At 48.7% G+C, this 17,913-nt stretch overlaps 1 protein-coding gene across 1 annotated transcript in view; it reads left to right on the forward strand.

The window, feature by feature from the left end:
• The first annotated feature begins 2,001 nt into the window (after nucleotides 1–2,001).
• Nucleotides 2,002–17,913, forward strand: part of F13A1 (coagulation factor XIII A chain) — a 144,749-nt gene continuing 128,837 nt past the window's right edge. The window contains exons 1-3 of the mRNA XM_060307705.2: nucleotides 2,002–2,135; nucleotides 10,008–10,084; nucleotides 11,952–12,099. Of these exons, the coding sequence (XP_060163688.1) occupies nucleotides 2,057–2,135; nucleotides 10,008–10,084; nucleotides 11,952–12,099 (304 nt within the window). The 5' untranslated portion in view covers nucleotides 2,002–2,056. The remainder of the gene's footprint in view (nucleotides 2,136–10,007; nucleotides 10,085–11,951; nucleotides 12,100–17,913) is intronic.

Below are 17,913 nucleotides of genomic sequence, written 5' to 3' on the forward strand. Positions count from 1 at the left end.
CTGAATGAGCCAAAGCTTCAGCTAGAAGCACTGCCTTTTGTCTTCAAGGACGGAACAAATGCGGCTGAACAATACCCCCTTGCCCTGAGAACACGCCGTAAAACACACATTCAGCGGCATCTCCTCCCCACACATCCTGCCTTCACACACTTGAGAGACTTCAAGAAGCAGAGGCTTTTATGGTCTGTGATGAGTGAGTTAAATACTAGCAAATTCGGACTTAACAGTAGTGCCCAGGCTGCCCAGCAGATGGGAGGTGCTTGCAGAAGAAAGGAGGCTAATGACCGTGGAGGGGGCGGGTCCTCACCAGAGGCTGGGTCAAAAGCCAGACACTCAAGGGAATGAAGACTCATAACCTTCGAGCTGTCACCACCAGAGAGGGGGGATATCTCCCAGACAAACCCAAGGTCCAGTCTCCCCGGGATGCTGTCAGGAAACTGGCATTAGTGCCATAAAGGCAAAACTGCCAAAAATGAAGTCTTTCTTGCCAAACACAGCCGCTTACGCAAAATTCGGACTCTGTAAGCAGTTGAAACCATTGGAGAAGTCAAGGCTGTGAAATTCTCTTTCAGGACAACCTTGCAGGAGGGCTGCAAAGAGTATGCAGCTACAGTCACCGTTAGAAGAAAATTAGCTGCACAGGCAGATCCTTGTTATGCCTCTATTGGCTTCACTTTAAGGAAAGAAGGCCAGATGACCAAGGGTTTTTTTTTTGGTTTTTTTTTTCTTATTTTTCAGAAAGCATATGAAATTGGTAAGGAAAAGGACATCCGAAATTAGAGAAAGAGATCGTAGCACTGGCCTTGCGTGTAGACCCTTGGAACTCAGCGACTCTTCAAACCCTTTCTTTTTTACATTACGGTGTTTTCTGAATGGTCCGTGGGGTGCTTTGGTAATGGGGACAGCAAAGAGGGTCCAGGGACAGGCTGTGAGAGCCACTAGCTGCATGAAAGGACCCAGACACCATCTGATGCAAAATCAGAGCTGCGCTGATGGAAGAGGTCCCTTGGGTCCAACAGACTTCAGGTCACACCTGCCCACACAAGCTTGCTTCCTTCCCAGAGCAGACGTCACGTGAAACACGCCATGCCTCTGCTGCACGGCTTTCGTGCTCTTCTTAAGAATCACACTGAAGTCATTGAACAGAATCTGACGTTTGTTATTGGCAATGTTCTGTACGTTATGCCACCGATGTGAAAAACTGATCTAAACAAGGCGACTATATTAATAGCCCAATAATTCCTTCAGCTCCCCTCTGAAGGAAAAACATTAAAATTCCACACAAAGATGTAAGGCGGCCTGCAGACGAGAAGGCTGGTAAATACATCAGAGCTGCCCGAAATGTGAGTCTTATCCTGGAACCATCTCAGCAATTAGCCACGCCAGTGCAGAATAAAGAGCTAAAAGCCAGTGATGGGTCCCCTGGGCCCTGGAGAGATTTCATAAAAAATTAATGCCGGGTAAAACAGAAACCATCGAAACTGCAGCTGGCGAACACTGCGGTGCGCTTGGATCGCCAAGGCCCCGCAGCAAAGAGCATTTTCCACTATCATTTGTTAGACCGGAACATTCTTCTGTCATACTTTCTGCCTGTGCTGAAAGGCATTTTCAGGTTAGACACGAAGAGATGGGAAGTGAGGTTGGAATGAGGATAGGAGGTTGGCCGTCGCACTCAGAATAACCGGTTGCTCTAACTTGCTCTGGGTAACCAGGGGGGTGCAGGAGATGAGCAGGAATAACAAAATTCCATGAGGCCGAGCCATGGGAAGGAGCTCTCGGGGGTGGGAGGATCAGGGCTGAAGGGTCCAGGACTCGGGATAAACGTTGCTCTTTCCCTTCACTGGTGAGCTTAGGGGCTGACTGTGAGCCCTTGAGGGAAAAGACAATCTCTCTCTTGCTCCCCAAGGAATCCCCTGCAGCACCTAGCAGAATCCCTCACCCATATGGAGGTCCAATAAGAAAAACACCGGCGGGCTTCCCTGGTGGCGCAGTGGTTGAGAGTCCGCCTGCCGATGCAGGGGACGCGGGTTCGTGTCCCGGTCCCAGAAGATCCCACATGCCGCAGAGCGGCTGGGCCTGTGAGCCATGGCCGCTGAGCCTGCACGTCCGGAGCCTGTGCGGATGGCCTCCACCAGGTACGGTTTGGCCACATCCCTCACCGTCTCCTACTCAGTACGCTTAAAAAGCCCTGAGCAGGTGCCTGTTTGCCTGTCACCACTCAGAGGATGGATGGAGGCAACTGGCATCTTCCAGGAGCCCCACTCTAGAGGGACCTTAGAACATGTAGGGTTGAAGGGAAATTTTGAGTCAGGGAGAGATGATGGCTTGGTGAGAGTGTATTTTAGCTGAGACATTGAATTTGATTTCTGCAACAAACTTCAGTTCAAGTCTACAAACAATAAATGCTGGAGAGGGTGTGGAGAAGAAGGCACCCTCTTGCACTCTTGGTGGGAATGTAAATTGATGCGGCCACTGTGTGAACCTCAGTTCAAGTCCCAGATGTGTAACTGACTGGCTGTATGAACAAGTCCCTTTGTGTCTTCAGGCCTCAGTTTCCTTATTTGTGAACAGAGATGCTGCAGAGGGCTGTTTAGAGAATTAAATGGCCATCATGAAAGAGCTTCACATGGTATAAGTTACCAGGCAGCCACAAGGTATTAATAGGCACGATAGATCACAGCTGGGTTTTCTATAATCAATCCCAATTTAAGGAGTAATAGAAGATACAACTGCCTTTTTCAATGAAAGTATTTTGAAGCCAAATATTAAAAATCAAAAGCTTCTGATTTCTGTATCTTTCTAGGCTGTTCAGCCCTATGACACCCATTATACACATACATAAATACATATATATGCTTTATGTATACATAGAGTATACATTTTATATATTTGTAAATATACATACATATATAACACAGAATTCCTGCATAGTAAAATAATTGTATCCGTATGAAAATTAAAATAAATGTAGTGCTAATAAATTATTTATATAATTTATTATGTATAGAGAGACAGAGAAAGAGAGAGAGAGGGAACTTAGTACTATGAGAAATTAAATTGGTACTCTCATGGGACTAGAGACTAAAAGAAGCCATGCCGTGTTAGTCTCAAGATGATTTAATTAACTTGGTTGTGTTCATCTATGACATACTTAAGTTTTCTTTTCCGGTAGCACTATCTCCCTCTCACAATGAGATCTTGCCTGAAGTTTCCAAGTGTATATGGTTGAAATCAGTGAAAGTGCAGAGAGAAGAGGTTGGTAGCAGTGACTCAGGCGCTGAATAGATTCACCAGCGTTCATGGACACCAAGTGTTTCTGGTGGATCTCGCCCATGTGGTACAGCTAGTATTTCAGATGCTACTTGAACAATTCCTAGGTACCTTTGTGATAGGAAAAATGCACCAAAAAGAAACACATTCACAGGAAGGACTTGGCACAGTCGTCTGCAAACCTCACTGCAGAAACTGCTGAGTGAGCATCAAAGAAACGAGAACTTGTTCCATTCCTCAGTTGTATCTTGGTGCCCACACGTGCGGTTATGCAACGGTCTTTGGCTCGCTTTAGAAATTCATAGAGCTTATCCAGAAGTTCTGCTGCTGCGATGACCCTGCAGAACAACAAGTCCTCTCCATTTCCGGCCTGACCTCACTGGAAGCTCTTCCTCCTGTTTCCAAGTTTAGTTTGTCTCTGCTCTGCTCCGCTTTAGAAGAGTCCTGCAGGCCTGGCTCTAGCGCTTCGGCTGGCCAGCAAGAAGATGTTGTGTGACATCGTCGACATCTACAACAGGCAGCAGCAGGGCCCTTGGACAAGTGAGTGCCGTAAACTGGGGCACCACGTTGGAGCTGGCATCCTCAGGCCTCATTAGAGGAGTTTGGTGAGATGCCCAGGCAGGTCTGCCCTTTGACCTGCTCGGATGCGGGCTTCCAAAGACAGCGGGCAACCACACAAAAGCTGGTCCGTTCGCTTGTCATACTTCATCTAAAATCCTTCTCTGACCCACTCCCCTGACAGCTTCCTTGTGTTGCCAGGGTTTTCATTTGCTTCGTTAGAAAGACACCCGTACATATTCTCACATACACAACTGCAACCGGCCAGTTATAAATGGAATCCCCCGTTGACAAGAGTGAATTGCAGATGTAACTCCTGAAGACCTACTGGACTGAATAGTGAAAGCATTGCCGCTGATTCCCCCACACACCAAAACATCCTAAATTATTAGCAAGTTAAATATATTCTCTTCCCTGATAATGAGGAAGTAAAGGTAATATCAACTTTTAGAAAAAGTTAAAATATTCATGCGTGAGGTTGTTCAGTTCACACCTGCTGTTACCGGCAATATTCAACGTTAGCGCTGTGCTGGGGTTGCACACGGTGTTTTGGATGTATCCTCTTCTTTGATCTTCAGAACCTGTGAGGTAGACACGCTCACGATTGCCGCTCTACAGGTGAGGGAACTGAGGTGCAGAGACATCAAGTAACTGGCCCAAGGTCACACAGGTAGCAGATGAGGAAGCCTAGATTCTAACGTCAGTTGTCATATTACCCTTGGGACCTGCAGAGTTCCTATTGGACTGGAGCCCACACCTGCACACACATGTGTGCACACGAACGTGCACACATGCACACACACAGGTAGCTGGCATTCTGGCAATTCTAACGAAGCAAGCCTTGTTTGCAGTGCGCCCCCGTTATCTGATGCTAGATGTGGTTTTCAACTGCTGCTGTCCTTTCAATTAACACCTTTGTTATAAATTTGTGGAATTACTGTTAAGTTTAACTTCTGTTGATCATTATGTTCATGTGCATTGCTATGTTACCATTTTATTTGCTGTTTTTTTCACAACGCTTTATTAGCACTGAATGCTTTTTAGCCCAAAAGGCAAGATACGTGGGAAAGGTAGATGTGGGATCTCTTATTTGCTTCTGTGGTCATGGAGTCTGTGCACCACCAGAGTAAGGAATGGAATTGAACAAACCAAGCAGGCTTTGCCCTGTGTCTGTGCTGGTGGAGCTGCTTATAGCTTCCGAAGCCCTCTCCACTCTTGATATCTTTAAGTCATCAACGTTTGACTAGAAGATCTCCTGCCTTCAAACCTGGAAGACTTCATCTGTAAGAGATCCAGTTCTAGTTGACTTTTCTCATATTTTATATAGTCTTTTAAATTTAAGAAGTCTTGGAGTGTCTTTAAACCAGTCCAGTCAGAACTCTGGAGGCGCTAGGAAGCCAGTGCAGGGCTGAAGCATCTTCTGGGTGGTTCTGCAGTCCTCCCGTTGCCCCTGGACACACACTCACATCACACACTCACACAGACAGGCACACACATACAGGCACATTTTCACAAATACCCTTACGCGCGCGCACACACACACACACACACACACACACACTCAGATCAGTTGTTCGCTGGGTGTAGAGTTTCAGTTTTGCAAGATGAAGAAATTCTGTAGATTGGTTGCACAACAATGTGATATACTGGCCAGCACTGAATTGTACGCTGAAAAATAATTAAGATGGTAAATTTTACGTTACGTGTATTTTGCCACAAGTACAAATAACAATAGTAATAAAGACAGAAATGTTCACGCGAGTGATAAGCACACAAGTGCATTAGTTCACTCTCACGCCTAAGGAGGAGACAGCTTTCCTCCGTGTGTCCTCCTGGAGGGCGCAGCCACGGGGAGACAGCCCTGCAATCCACTGCTCCCCGGGATGGTAGATTAAGGGTGACGCAAAGCGCTGGCCGGAGGGAACCATGCCCAGGAAAGCTGAAGCAGGAGAAGCTTCTGCCCTCTAGAGCTGTCACTGGCGCACTGGCGTGGATTCCATCTCTCCTAAAAGAAGACGGAAAGGAGCTCTGTCAGAGGAAGGGTCCTTTCTCAGAAGCCAAGCTCTGTTGTGGCAGCGGCTGGGATGGTGCTTTGTAAATTCCTTCTTGGGGCTTCAAATACCGTGGTCAGACGTTGTGAAGGCTCCCCTGAGGCTCTGAGAAAGGTGTGAAGGGAGACAGAGGGCCACTCCCTCTCCAACTGTTCACAGCTGTGATTGTAAACTTTTCGCTCAGCCTGAATCTCATCCTCCCCCCAGCCCCACCTCCTTCCGGAGTGGAAAGTTTTCCCCCAACTCCTAAGGCTCAAGGGCACTGGAGGAAAAAGTCTCCCCCAAGACAGGGAGACGTTGAGAGGTTTGGCATCTTTGAAGGCTCATTGTTATTTATATCCACTCACCTCCCTCTGCCACTGCATCTATAACCATCAAAATCCAGATCCTGTTGCAGCTGGAAAAAACCAGTAAGGTCCAGACGTGACTGAGATTTTTGTTTGTTTGTTTGGGATGTGAAGTTTTGCATGTAAATCAAATAGAGTCTGCTGGAAAAGTCATCCCCTGAGCAAATAGTCCGCGTCCCGGGTATTGCCAAGTAGGAGAAAGATGGTAGTTTATTTGGAGAGAAGAGTGTCCATATCATATAAGTGAAAACTCAGAATCAAAGAGTCAAATTAAGGGAACTTGGAATCCCTCCACCCCGCACCTCCTGTTTACCTACAACTCCCAAAGGCTGCTGCATGTTTCTGACAGGAGCCAGGATCCCTAGGTGATGTGTTCAGGCCTTCTTGCCCTGCCCCTGGAGGAGACAACGAGGAGCTTTCTTCAAGGTTCTGTCAACAGGATGTTGGGATCGTGACCCCTTTGGTTGCAGAGAAATGGAAAGAGGTGTCAGGGCTTATGCACCGAGAGGATGCACGTCTCCCCAGAGGTCCCATCTCGAGCCCGTGAGGCCAGGGGACGTGGCGGGAAGAGCTCCATTTTCCCCGTGACTTTCCCACTGGAGTTTCCTCTCTCCAGGCCATGGTTGTGGCCCTACAGCAATGCTGGGAAGGGAGCGAGAGGCACTGGCCGTACCGTGATGAAAGGTCCACGGCTTGATGTGCCAATCCTGGAACTGTCTGCTCTGAGGCCACCTTGTCTCTGCTCCGATCTGCCTGGGTGGGCGTGGGGAGGCTGTGAAGAAAGGTGTCCCCCCCGGAGCCCTTCCCATCCTCCTTAGAGAGGCCTGCTCGCGAGGGGGCCTCCGATTGCAGGAGACGTCCCACCACTCCTTGACCTAGAGGCATGGCTCGAGGTGCCTACGTTGTACAGTCGGGGTGGTTTATGTCGGGCGCCTGCTTCCTCCTGGGAGCCTGCAGACTCGTCCGTGCCAGGCAGAGGGGGCCTCTGTGAGCAGCTCCAATAAAACTCATGGGCTCTGGGTCTCTGATGGTCTCCCTGGTGATGCCATTTCACACGTGTCGTTACAGTGTGTAGCTGGGAGCCAAGCGTGGGCTGTGCGACTCCCGCGGGTGAGGACCGTTGTGACTTTGTACCCGGCATCCTTTGGCCTCTGCCCCATGTGCTTTTTCCCTTTGCTGATTTTGCTTTGTACCTTCTTGCTGTCCTAAATCATAGCGGTGAGGATGACAGGCTGGCGGGTCCACCTTGTGATTCATTGAACCTCGGGTGGTCTTGGGGCCCTTCCCCCCATCACAGGCGTGGTGACGCCATCTCTGCAGGTTGTTTCCCTGACCCCTTCGTTGACTGACTGTAACTGACTGTAGCAAATGGGAGACTGTGGAGGGAGTGAGGACGGAGAAGAAAGAAACGAGCTAGAGGGGTCCTTCCTCCTACGGGAGCCCAGACAGTGTTTCTGGGAAAGGGTGGCGCTCTGGCGGTTCCAGTCTCGGCCACACAACCCCAGCCCGCATGCCGTGTTGATGCCACGTCCTCCCTGCTCTTGCTGCCTCATCTGCCCCTACTTGTCACCTTGTCTTTTCCATCACCTGTGTAACCAATCTTCTGCGTTAAATTCCCTCTTTTAAAAATACCTCAAGTCATTTTTGTTTTCCTAGCTGAACACCAGCTGCTACATTCCTTAAATACATACCCTGTGCCACCTCCATGCCAAGCAAATGATGTTCAGAGACAAGACACCTTAGATCTGAGTCTATGCACCCAGCTGCCCCTGCAGAGGTCACATTTTCTCGCCCAGCAAAGGCTCACCGTATGGTCAGAAAACTCTGTGCTGATTTCTAAGACCCAGGACTGTGGGCAAAGGGTCTGTAATGTGGGTGGGCTTCAACCACCCATACTACGGCGTGGTGCCCTCGGACACTCTCTTACTGACACTATTTGTTGGGCAAGAGAAAGCCATCGTGTGCTTGACTCTCCTCGGCTGGTGGTTTGGTAGAGTTAGAAAGTTAACCAGCACGTATGCATGTTCGCACAATAATCAGTGAGTCTCAGGCCAAAAGGGTCACTGTGGTAGTGGTTTTGAGGGTAGCAAGCCTGTCCCAAAGGCACAACACAGCCAGGAATCCCAGGGGGACCTGGCAACTGTGTAACCTGATCTGGAGGGTGTAGGGCTGACCACGTGGGCAAGGGTAGCTAGGAATCCAGGACACTCCTGGTCCAGGATTTTAGGGAAGATTGTATATCTCATCTTAGACATGATGAGCAAGTTATCATTGGGACATGCCAAGTGACGATGGCTGGTAGGCAGTTAGAGAGGGGACTCTGAAGCTCTGGAAAGATTATGACTAAAGACCTAGATGTGGGAGAAGTCAGGATGGAAACTGAAATCATGGCGGTTGCTGAAATCATCAAGGGAGGCTGTGTAGCCTATGGAGGAACTCCAGAGAGCGCATCTCTCAGAGGCCCAGGGGAAAGACCTTCAAGGCGAGGGTGGGCAACAGAGTTCAGCGCCTCCAAAGGTTAAGTAGATGGGAACTGGATCCTGTCCTTTGGATCTAGCAACGGCCATGGATGACCCTGAACTACAGTTTCCGTAGAATGATGGGGGCAGAAGCTTGCAACGAAGAGGGGAGAGAAGGAACGATAGCTGGGGGATGTGGGTTGAGCAAGGGTTTCTTAAAATACTACAGAGACTTGAAGTTGAATACATGCTGATGGGAGGGAACTGCTAGAGACAGCGAGCCTGAAGGTACAGGAGGGAGAGTGGAGAAGCCGCACAGCAAGGCCCTGAAGAAGGTGACAGGGAACACAGGCAAAGGGGGGACACAGCACACTTGGCCATGGACAAGGTGGGAACCTTTCTACTGTAGTAATAAGAAGAAACAGGGAAAAGATGTGTAAGTTTGCAGGCGAGTGCATAGATTTGGTAGCAAAAAACTGAGAGAATTCTTAAACAGTGGCATCGTTTTTTTCCCTAGTAAATTAGATCAAGTGACAGGGTCAGAAATACGGAGACAGTAAAGAAGGTTAGAGATAGCCACGACTGGAAATAGGAGTCTATAGAGATATAAAGACTCAGAGGAAAAGAAAGTATGGAAAATTTTAGAAGGAAATTTTTCTTTTCTTTTTCTTCTATTATTTGAAAAGAAACCAAAATGGTTTTCAGAAAAAAAAAAGTCATTTTCTAATTTTTGTAACACTCTTAAAGGTATTTACTCATCTTGCCTCCAGCTGGGCATCCCCCCACCCCCACCCCGGGCAGGAAATCTTGTGGTTAGATGGTGGCGAGGCTCTGTGGATGGTTCAGGAATGTAGCCCAAGCCCCTCAGCTTTATTTACCCAACAAGGACAGGTTCCTTGCTGTGCATGGTCACAGCTGTCTGTAACTTGTCTGTAGGAGGGCAGACCCTCCCTCCTGCCAAGCCGCACCAGCCGCCCTCGGAATCCTGGAGGGCGAAAACATTCCCTTGTGCAGGAAGACCCCTCCTTCCCAGCCTTCTGACCAAAGTGGGAGAGGGGAAGGGGGCGGAGTCTGCCGGGCACTGCAGGGAACTCTGCCCGGGGCTCCCAGCCACCAGGTTGGAAACTGGGAGAAAGGGGGGCCGGGGGGCGGGGGTCATGCCGGAATAACAGCAGCATGGCTGGGTGACCAGCAAGTCCCAGAGACGCTGCTGCTTCGCCAGCCTTCGAGAAGGGGGAGGAGAAAACGCTGCGGGATGGGGGGGGGGAAGTGGGGGGGGGTCCTTAGGAAGTTATTTAAGAGCTAAGTTTCCTGTCGTTTAGCCTGTGTCCTTTGGAGGGAGTACTCCAGAGACGCCCAGAGCCAGCCTGCGCTGGGACACCTCGGGAGGGGACCGCAGGTAAGCAGCCGCCCCTTCTGCCGGGGCATCTCGCAGCCCTGCGTCCACCTCCTGCCCCTGGGTTTCCCGGGCCGATCCGTCAGTTGGTGCCCAGAGTGCGGGGGAGCGGGTATCGGAAGCAGCCCCAGCGGTCCAGTTCCGTTTCGCCCCCTTACTCCGCATCTACCCAGCCCCACTTCCGAGCAGGCCTTCTCTCAGGCATCCCACGAAGCTTCCCTAAAGGCGCTGCTGCCTGAAAAGGGGCACCTGGGGTGCTCCCCCAAAGGACAGCCCCACCCCTTTCTTCAGGGGAGCGGACTATGGAGAGAGAATGCAGAAGGTTGCAGAGGGGGGCAGGCAGGGCCAGGTAAGAACACCTGCTTGGCTGGCACTGCGAGTGGTCCAGCTCCGCTCTCCATCGCTGGCACCCCATCCCCCCAGCCGCAGGCAGCCGAACTGGAGCACCTGCCCCAGCCCAGACCTGACAAGAAGGGGGCGCTTCTGCCCACCTGCGCTCACCCAGCCTGGCCTGCACCCGGGCAGCACCTGGGGCGCCCCAGTCTCTGCTTTAATGGTTCTCTCTCCCAGCGGGCCACCGCACTGCTCTGTCCAAACATTCCCCTCCGCTAGCAGCCCTGCAGCCCACCCCAGCCACTCCCCACCAGAGGAAGGCTTTTTCCTGCCTTCTCTCTATCCGTAACCCTTCTCTCTCCCCTCCCCCCACCGCTTAACCCGCCAGAGCCTGTAAATCTGACCGCAGGTATTTCTGGATACCCACCCAGACTTTACACTTCCAAACGCTACTGTCTGCTTCCAAGCCCCAGTGCCTTAGGAAGGGGCTCCAGCTGTGCTCCATTTTTGCTCCACACATTTCTGGGACAGTCTAATCCCCTCGCCTCTGTAAGGGCTACTTCTCATCTTCTGAGGGTGCGGAAAACAGCCGAAGAAACAGAGTCGTGACTGGGTAATCCAGGTGATCAAGGGGAAAGCTTCATTGGAGCCAGAAACAAGGTCTCCCTTCATCTGGTCTGTTGGTCAACAAGACCCCGACGGGGAGGTGTGGTGATTAAACGGGTTGTTTGTCCACACAAACTCCAAAGGAAGGGGAAGCAGGCGTGGAGCAAGGGCAGTGTTAGCTGACCCAGTAAGTTTAGCGAGCGGGCTATTTACAGCCCTATTTAATATTGCAGTGGCCTCTGCCTCACCTACCCAAAATCTCCCCTCCCTTGTCCTGCCTCCTGTGGTCCTGACTCCAAGGCAGCGACCACCTTCTCACACCCTACCGAGCGAGTTCACTTAAGAATCTTGTTGGGCTCATCCGTACCCCGCCTAGACTGGAAACTTTCAATTCAAGCATCCTCCTGTTTTGTTTTCCGATGTACCCCAAGTGCCCAGAACGCATGGGGGGGCTCGATAAATATTGGCTGAATTAACTTGCAGACGTGAATGCTTGAGAGGATGTCACTGATCTGGACATGGGTGTATGAGTTTATTCTTAGAGTGACGTAAGCCTCATAAGTCTATATAAAATGGGCAGAGGTACCTGCATAGGATAGCAAACGTTTCTTTCAAGAGATTGCCTTTAGGGGAAATGAGAAAAAGACCCTGCTTTCCAAAATCTTTTACGTTTTTCATTTCTTCAAATAAGCCCTCTTTCTTCTGCTTTCCATATGTTTTGACAAACACGAAATCTCCCCGAGATCCTTGGGGAACCGTACTCCATCATTAGACTCATCCTTCCTACCACGTCTCAGGGTTCATTTATGCGAAACTCAAAATGTGCTGCTCTAGAGTCGCCACAGACAGACGTGTCTCCCTGTTTCTGAGTCCTTGTCACAAATGCAACTGGCTTCACCTTCCTTTCCGCGCCTCCTTTTCTCCCCCCAAGGAGCCTGTGAGGCTGAGAATGTCGGAGTCCTCGGGGGCCACCTTTGGAGGCAGGAGAGCCATCCCCCCCAACACCTCCAACGCATCAGAGAATGATCCCCCCACCATGGAGCTTCATGGGCTGGTGCCCCGGGGCTTCAACCTGCAAGGTACAGTCACCTCCTGGGCCGCCACGGCCGGCCTTCCCTGCGGGTGCTGGCCCGGCACCCTCTGTCTCCACCGAGCTCCCACAAACACTGGTCCACGACCAGTCTCTGGCTTTAAAGAAAGGGCCTCCCAAACCCTCTTATGAGTGATAAAAGCACCAAAGGCCAGGATTCCTGTCCCAGTTCTGCCACTTAATGGCTTTGTAATCTCAAGGAAGTCACCTCTGCAAAACAAGGGCATTAGCGGAGTCCTCTTCCAGCCCCACTGTTTTATTTTTAAGAATGTTCTCTAGCTGGAAGTTTCCACTTCCAAAACACTGTGGCTTTTGTGATCGTCTAGCTCACACCTCCTTCCTGCCCCATCCCCGCATCCATCGCTGTGAGTCTCAGAGCTGGTGAGAGATGTTGGACCCTGACGGTAATGGAGATGGAAGCCCTCTGCTTCTCTCCAGAGCAGGCTGGGGGGCAGGTGAGGCGACTGCTTCCCCTGCTCTTGTCTCCGCCCATCCGGAGGGACCTGCTCTGGGAGCAGCCGCCAGCCGCTGACCTCCACTCAGCCCTGTCAGCTGTGACGGGACCCAGTTGCCAGCAGTGGCTTGGTGACACAGACACCGCTCCCTTGGGCCATGGCAGGGACATTCAGACTCACGGCCCTGAACGGCATCCCGCGGGGAGCACATTTTGTCAGTTGCACACATGCACCCAAACCCACTTTTGCTCCTGAGGGGCTCTGTGTGCTTTCACTGGGGGGTAAACACCCACTTGTAGGGGTAGGTGCCCACGATCACCCTGTGTGTGTGGTTAATCTGCCTTGTCCGAAAGAGACCAGAGGTTGAAAGCAAAGGGAAAGGACAATGTTGATTACGAACAAACCCAGAAAGTCAGAGAACAGCCTGGGTCTGGTGGGCAAGTTTGATTGTGTTAGTATCATGTCTGGACGGTGTGACATCCAATTGTGAAGACAGAGAGATATCCAGTACCACCCGTGGGGTACCATCCAAACTGGGAGCAGGGGGCTCACGGAACTTAAGGGCATCTTCGGTTGAGTCGAGGGACCAAGACAAGGTGTGAACTTGGAGTTCCGAGCTCTGTCCCTACTAGCTGCTGCACTCTCTAAAACGCCACCATTAGAACCACAGAAATGAGTTTTAAAGGACTTGCTAGTCAACTCATCTAAATCCCCATGTTATAGGCTGGGAAATGGAAACCAATGTAAGCACTTGGTGTTCACTCCTTCACTTCTCAGTCTAGGAGTCTTCCTCCCTCCCTTCCTTCCTCCCTCCCTCCCTTCCTCCCTCCCTCCCTTCCTCCCTCCCTCCCTTCCTTCCTTCCTTCCTTCCTTCCTTCCTTCTTTCTTTTTAAATGCAAATAAAATTGGAAAGTGTACAGATGTCAAATTACCAAGCAAGTTATCTTGGTGTATTCAGTTTTCTAGCAAAATTCCCCTCTAGCAGAGAAGACTCTGGGACCCAGGAGAGGGGGGCAAAGTGCTGGAAGAAGTGCGGGGGGAGCAGAAAGAGAAAGGGCCACAGGGGAAATGGGAGGCACCACTGAGGCAGTGAGGTGTAGCAAAGTGTCCCCTGGTCCAGGACTCAAGAGACCCGGGGTCCTGTCCCACATCTGCCATTTGCTCACCCTGGGACCCCCAGAAAGTCATGTAAGTGTTCTGAGCCTCAGTTTCCCCATCAGCAAAATGGGAGCAATACCTACTCCACAGTTGCCGTGAGGATCGAATGACCAGTGGCTGTGAGAACACCCAATCAATGCATGCTCATTGATTCAGAATGTGCAGCTTATCATACCTCTGCAAGGTCAGGAACCCACCCAAGGGAACCTTGATTCTAAGGGGGATATGTGCAAGCCTGCAGCCCCCATAGAATTAAAATGAACCAAAATGTTGCCAGTAAGAAAACTGCCAAAGAACTTGAGCAGGTAGGACACTTTTTAAAAATCTGGGATACTGGTTTTTTGGTTACTTATTTTTTGGAGGCAGAGGTGGGGAGTTAGTTTGAACTGAATTATTTTGAAAGATCAGTCATTATTTGGCAGTCATATGTGTCCACAATCCAAGTGACATTCTGGGGTACTTAATACAGGCCCTGGCATAGGAATGTGTGTCCAGTGAAAAATCAATCCCTTGAGAAATTAATGACTCATCAGCCCTAGAGTCATTGTAACCTTATTATTATTAACAGGTTCCAGGTTTCTTAAACACGCATCCTTTTCGTAGTTCTCATACAGATGAGCTAAGTGCTACATGCTCTGAAGATAGGACCTCTGAACCCAGGAAGTATAGCAGTAAGGCCCCGATGACTAGAACAGAAGAAAAAGAACACTGTCTTGATCAAGGAGGTCCGTTTCCCAGTTATCCTTCACATTTCAAATCTCTGTTTAATTGTACTAAAAGTGGGTGTCCTGGGACTAAGTCTTTCAAGTTGTCCCCAAGTCCCTGCTAAGACCTAATCACGTGGGTTTAAGTGCCGTCTTCTTGCAGTTTCCTCAGTGGCCACTAGTGGAGGGCTTGTACCTCGTGATCTTGCCTGAGGATGACTGCCTCCAGGATAACAAAGCCCTAAGACAAACTCCACATTTGTTACATGGAAGCTTTCCAAAGTGTCCCGTTAGTATGCGACTCTTGTGAAATTGACTGAGAAGGGCAGAGAGGCAAGAGAGGGAAAATGCCAGATTTTTCGCTTTGAACAGTCTTGTGGCAATCGATGTATATAATATATATTGAGCGTGTGTAATACCTTTAATTCACAACTTCAGTGACTATTTGGTTAAGAATTATTTTTGCCTGTATTTCAAAATGTACAAACGTACATAAGGTCCCTCCCATGTGGCAGCATGAGATTTAAGAAACATTGAGATAGTTGAGGTGACGGTGGAACCCCGGAGATGGGACCAGCCAGTCCATGGAGGTGTTTGATGTCCTCCTGTGTTTTTAGGGATCCTTAATGCCCCCTTTGAACTCAATTGTAGCCGAGAAAAATATCTGAAAATCCCCTCAGATTGTTTGGATTTGCATCCATCTCTAATGTTTTGCATGCTCATTTGGTGTTTCTGAAAATCTCTCTAGAGCCTTCCAGGTCTGGAAGGTTATTTTAGCAGGAGATGTTCCGGAAGATAACCTTATATTCTTGGGCTGGTTTGACTCTGTGTTATTAACAGTAGGTGATCAATTTGCAGTAGTAATTATAATACTCACTTGGCAGGTCTAATGCAATTTGAATTCAAACTGGAAAGCAAGCTAGATCTATAAAAAAAATCAAATGCAAGTGGGATCTAGTATTTTTCAGGGTAATGGGGTCTGTGCCTTTCTGATCGTCTCCTCCCTCCCATGACTCCGCGTCAGAACAAAATCAACTAACTGACTAGTTAGTCATCCATCTCGCCTTTGTGCAGAGCAAACCTCTCTGGATTCGAGGTTATTGAAAGAATAAAACAGGCCTTCAATGTATGATTAAGAAACGATGTTGTATAGAACCAGTTCACACTTTCCACTTGATTTGTGGGAAAATGTTTAATGATTGTGTCGGGAACGATACCAGTCTTTCTCTGGGGACACAAAAATGAACAAGTCAATACCTGGCCTCAAGCAACTGTCCACCTAGTAGATGAAACAAACAAAGAAAAGGAATGACCAGTGGTGTCGGTGGAGTGGGAAAGAAGACGAGGAAGGTTTCGTAAACACAGGACACCTGAGTTAGGTCTTAGACGATAGGTAGGCGTGCCCCAGGCAGACAAGTGCCTGGAAGGGCATTTCTAGCAGAGAGCACAGTGTGTGTCAAGTAGTGAGGACAAGAGAGGGGAGATGAGCCTGAGAAAAGTAAGCAGGGATCACATCCTAACAGGCCTTGAAGACCTTACCTTTCCTCCTGCAGATACGGGGGACTTGCAAAGGATTCTAAATGGCAAATGACAGAATCAGAATTATGTTTATAAAAATAATAGTGAGGAGAAAATGGAGAGAAGGAGACACGTTTGGAGGCTGTTGAGATACTTCCGGCTAGAGGAGAAATAGACCAATAGAGAAATAGAAATATAGAGGGATTTTAGTCCCTGGAGAAGGTGTTAGACTCATTTCTCTCTTTCTAGCTTCCGCTGAGCATTTCTTATACAGAGTACAGGATATTTTAATAGCAACAGTTGAAAACAATAAGCTGTTTAAGAAAACGTTTTTAATGATTCAAATTAATGAAAGTTTAAAATTCTGGGTGTCCAAAAGGAATATGAGAAAGGAAACTTCACCCTGTTGTTTTCACAATAAACAGAGCTACCTCCTCATGGACAGTATTTACACCTATAGTTTGGTAATAATATTACCAAAGATTGCATAGAGATCTCAGTTCACTAGGGAATTCCTAGGATATGAACCTAAACATTTAGCTTATTTAAAGGTTCCATCTGTGACAGGTATAATCATTCTCTGAAGAATATCTTTACCAGCTAAGGTGAAAATAATCCACTTTTAATCCACTTTTTCCATATTAGGGGAAGGGTAGGAAGACAGGGAGGCAGCTGGCTCATGAGGAGAGATTTTTTCTTTAGCAGTCTATTTTCTGATGTTTTGGAATTAAGCTAAATTGCGTTAGGTAGACTTTTGAAAGCTGTCACTTTGAAAGAGCAGGCTGCCAAGTTTCCATCTACAATATCTCTCTCAAAACCAAAAAAAAAAAAAAAAAGTAGCTTAGCAATGAGCTGCTCTGTTCTGTTCTGTTCTGTGAGGAACTGGGCTTGGACAGGGAGAAGCAAATTCCTTTCCTGTTTTTGGCGAATGGAGCCTAGGTGATGAGAAGGCTCTTTCAACCTAAACTACGTCTTGTTAAGGCAGTGCGCCAGGACCAGGGCATTCACTCCCTACAGGCAGACTGGACGCTCCCCACCCCTCACCTGGAATTCCAGCACTGCCCCCGCCCAATCCGTTTTCCCCTCTGTCACTGGAAGAAGCAGTTTACGTTTGCACAGGCACAAATCTAACCATGTCCGTTTGCTCTTTCAGATTCTTCACTGGATCCCTAATGCAATTAGAGTCCACGTTCCCTAACACGGTCTGCAAGGCCTGCAGGAGCAGCTCCTGCCTTCCCTTCCACTGTGGTCCCACTGCTACGCTCTGGCCAGCCAATCACCTTTCAGCTTTTAAAGTAAACCACGCACTCTCTCTCCTCAGTCTTCACTCATCCTCCCCTCTTCCCCACCTCTCTTTTTACCTGGAAAACTTGCTCAGCTTCCTGACCCCTGCTTATACCTCACTTCCTCCAGAAAGCTTCCTTAATCACCCCCCCCAATCTGGGTTAGGGGCTCCTAGCCAGAAACCCTCCCCTACTCAGACTCCTATACTTCCTTTGTCAGGGTGTTCATGACACTATATCATAACTACCTGTTCACTCTTCAGTATCCACCACTGTGCGTTTACTTAAGTTGCATTTATTTGGTGGTGCCCTAATCAACATCTACATCCATGTCTTTATGGCAACATAAAATAGCACACTTACGAAATTGCTGGAGGACAGGAAATTAGGGAGGATGTTAATATAGTGAATATATACTTAGGGTCTAAAGTTATCTTAAGAATTCAGAGCAATTAACCAAATACAACAGGACGAAATTTAATGTGAATACATGTAAGGCCTTAAAACTGAGCTAAAAAGAAAAAAACAGTTGCATTGATAGAAATGGCTGAATAACAACATGAGAAAATGACTTATAGGGGTCTGGACTGAGTTTTAGTCCACTACTGGTAGAAGTGACATCAGAATGTATTTTTAAGCATTTTGCTTCATCAGATGCTTAATGTAGATCAACAATAAGAGTATC

The sequence above is a fragment of the Globicephala melas genome, chromosome 11, assembly GCF_963455315.2.
Source record: "Globicephala melas chromosome 11, mGloMel1.2, whole genome shotgun sequence".
In the NCBI taxonomy this organism is placed as follows: Eukaryota; Metazoa; Chordata; class Mammalia; order Artiodactyla; family Delphinidae; genus Globicephala; species Globicephala melas.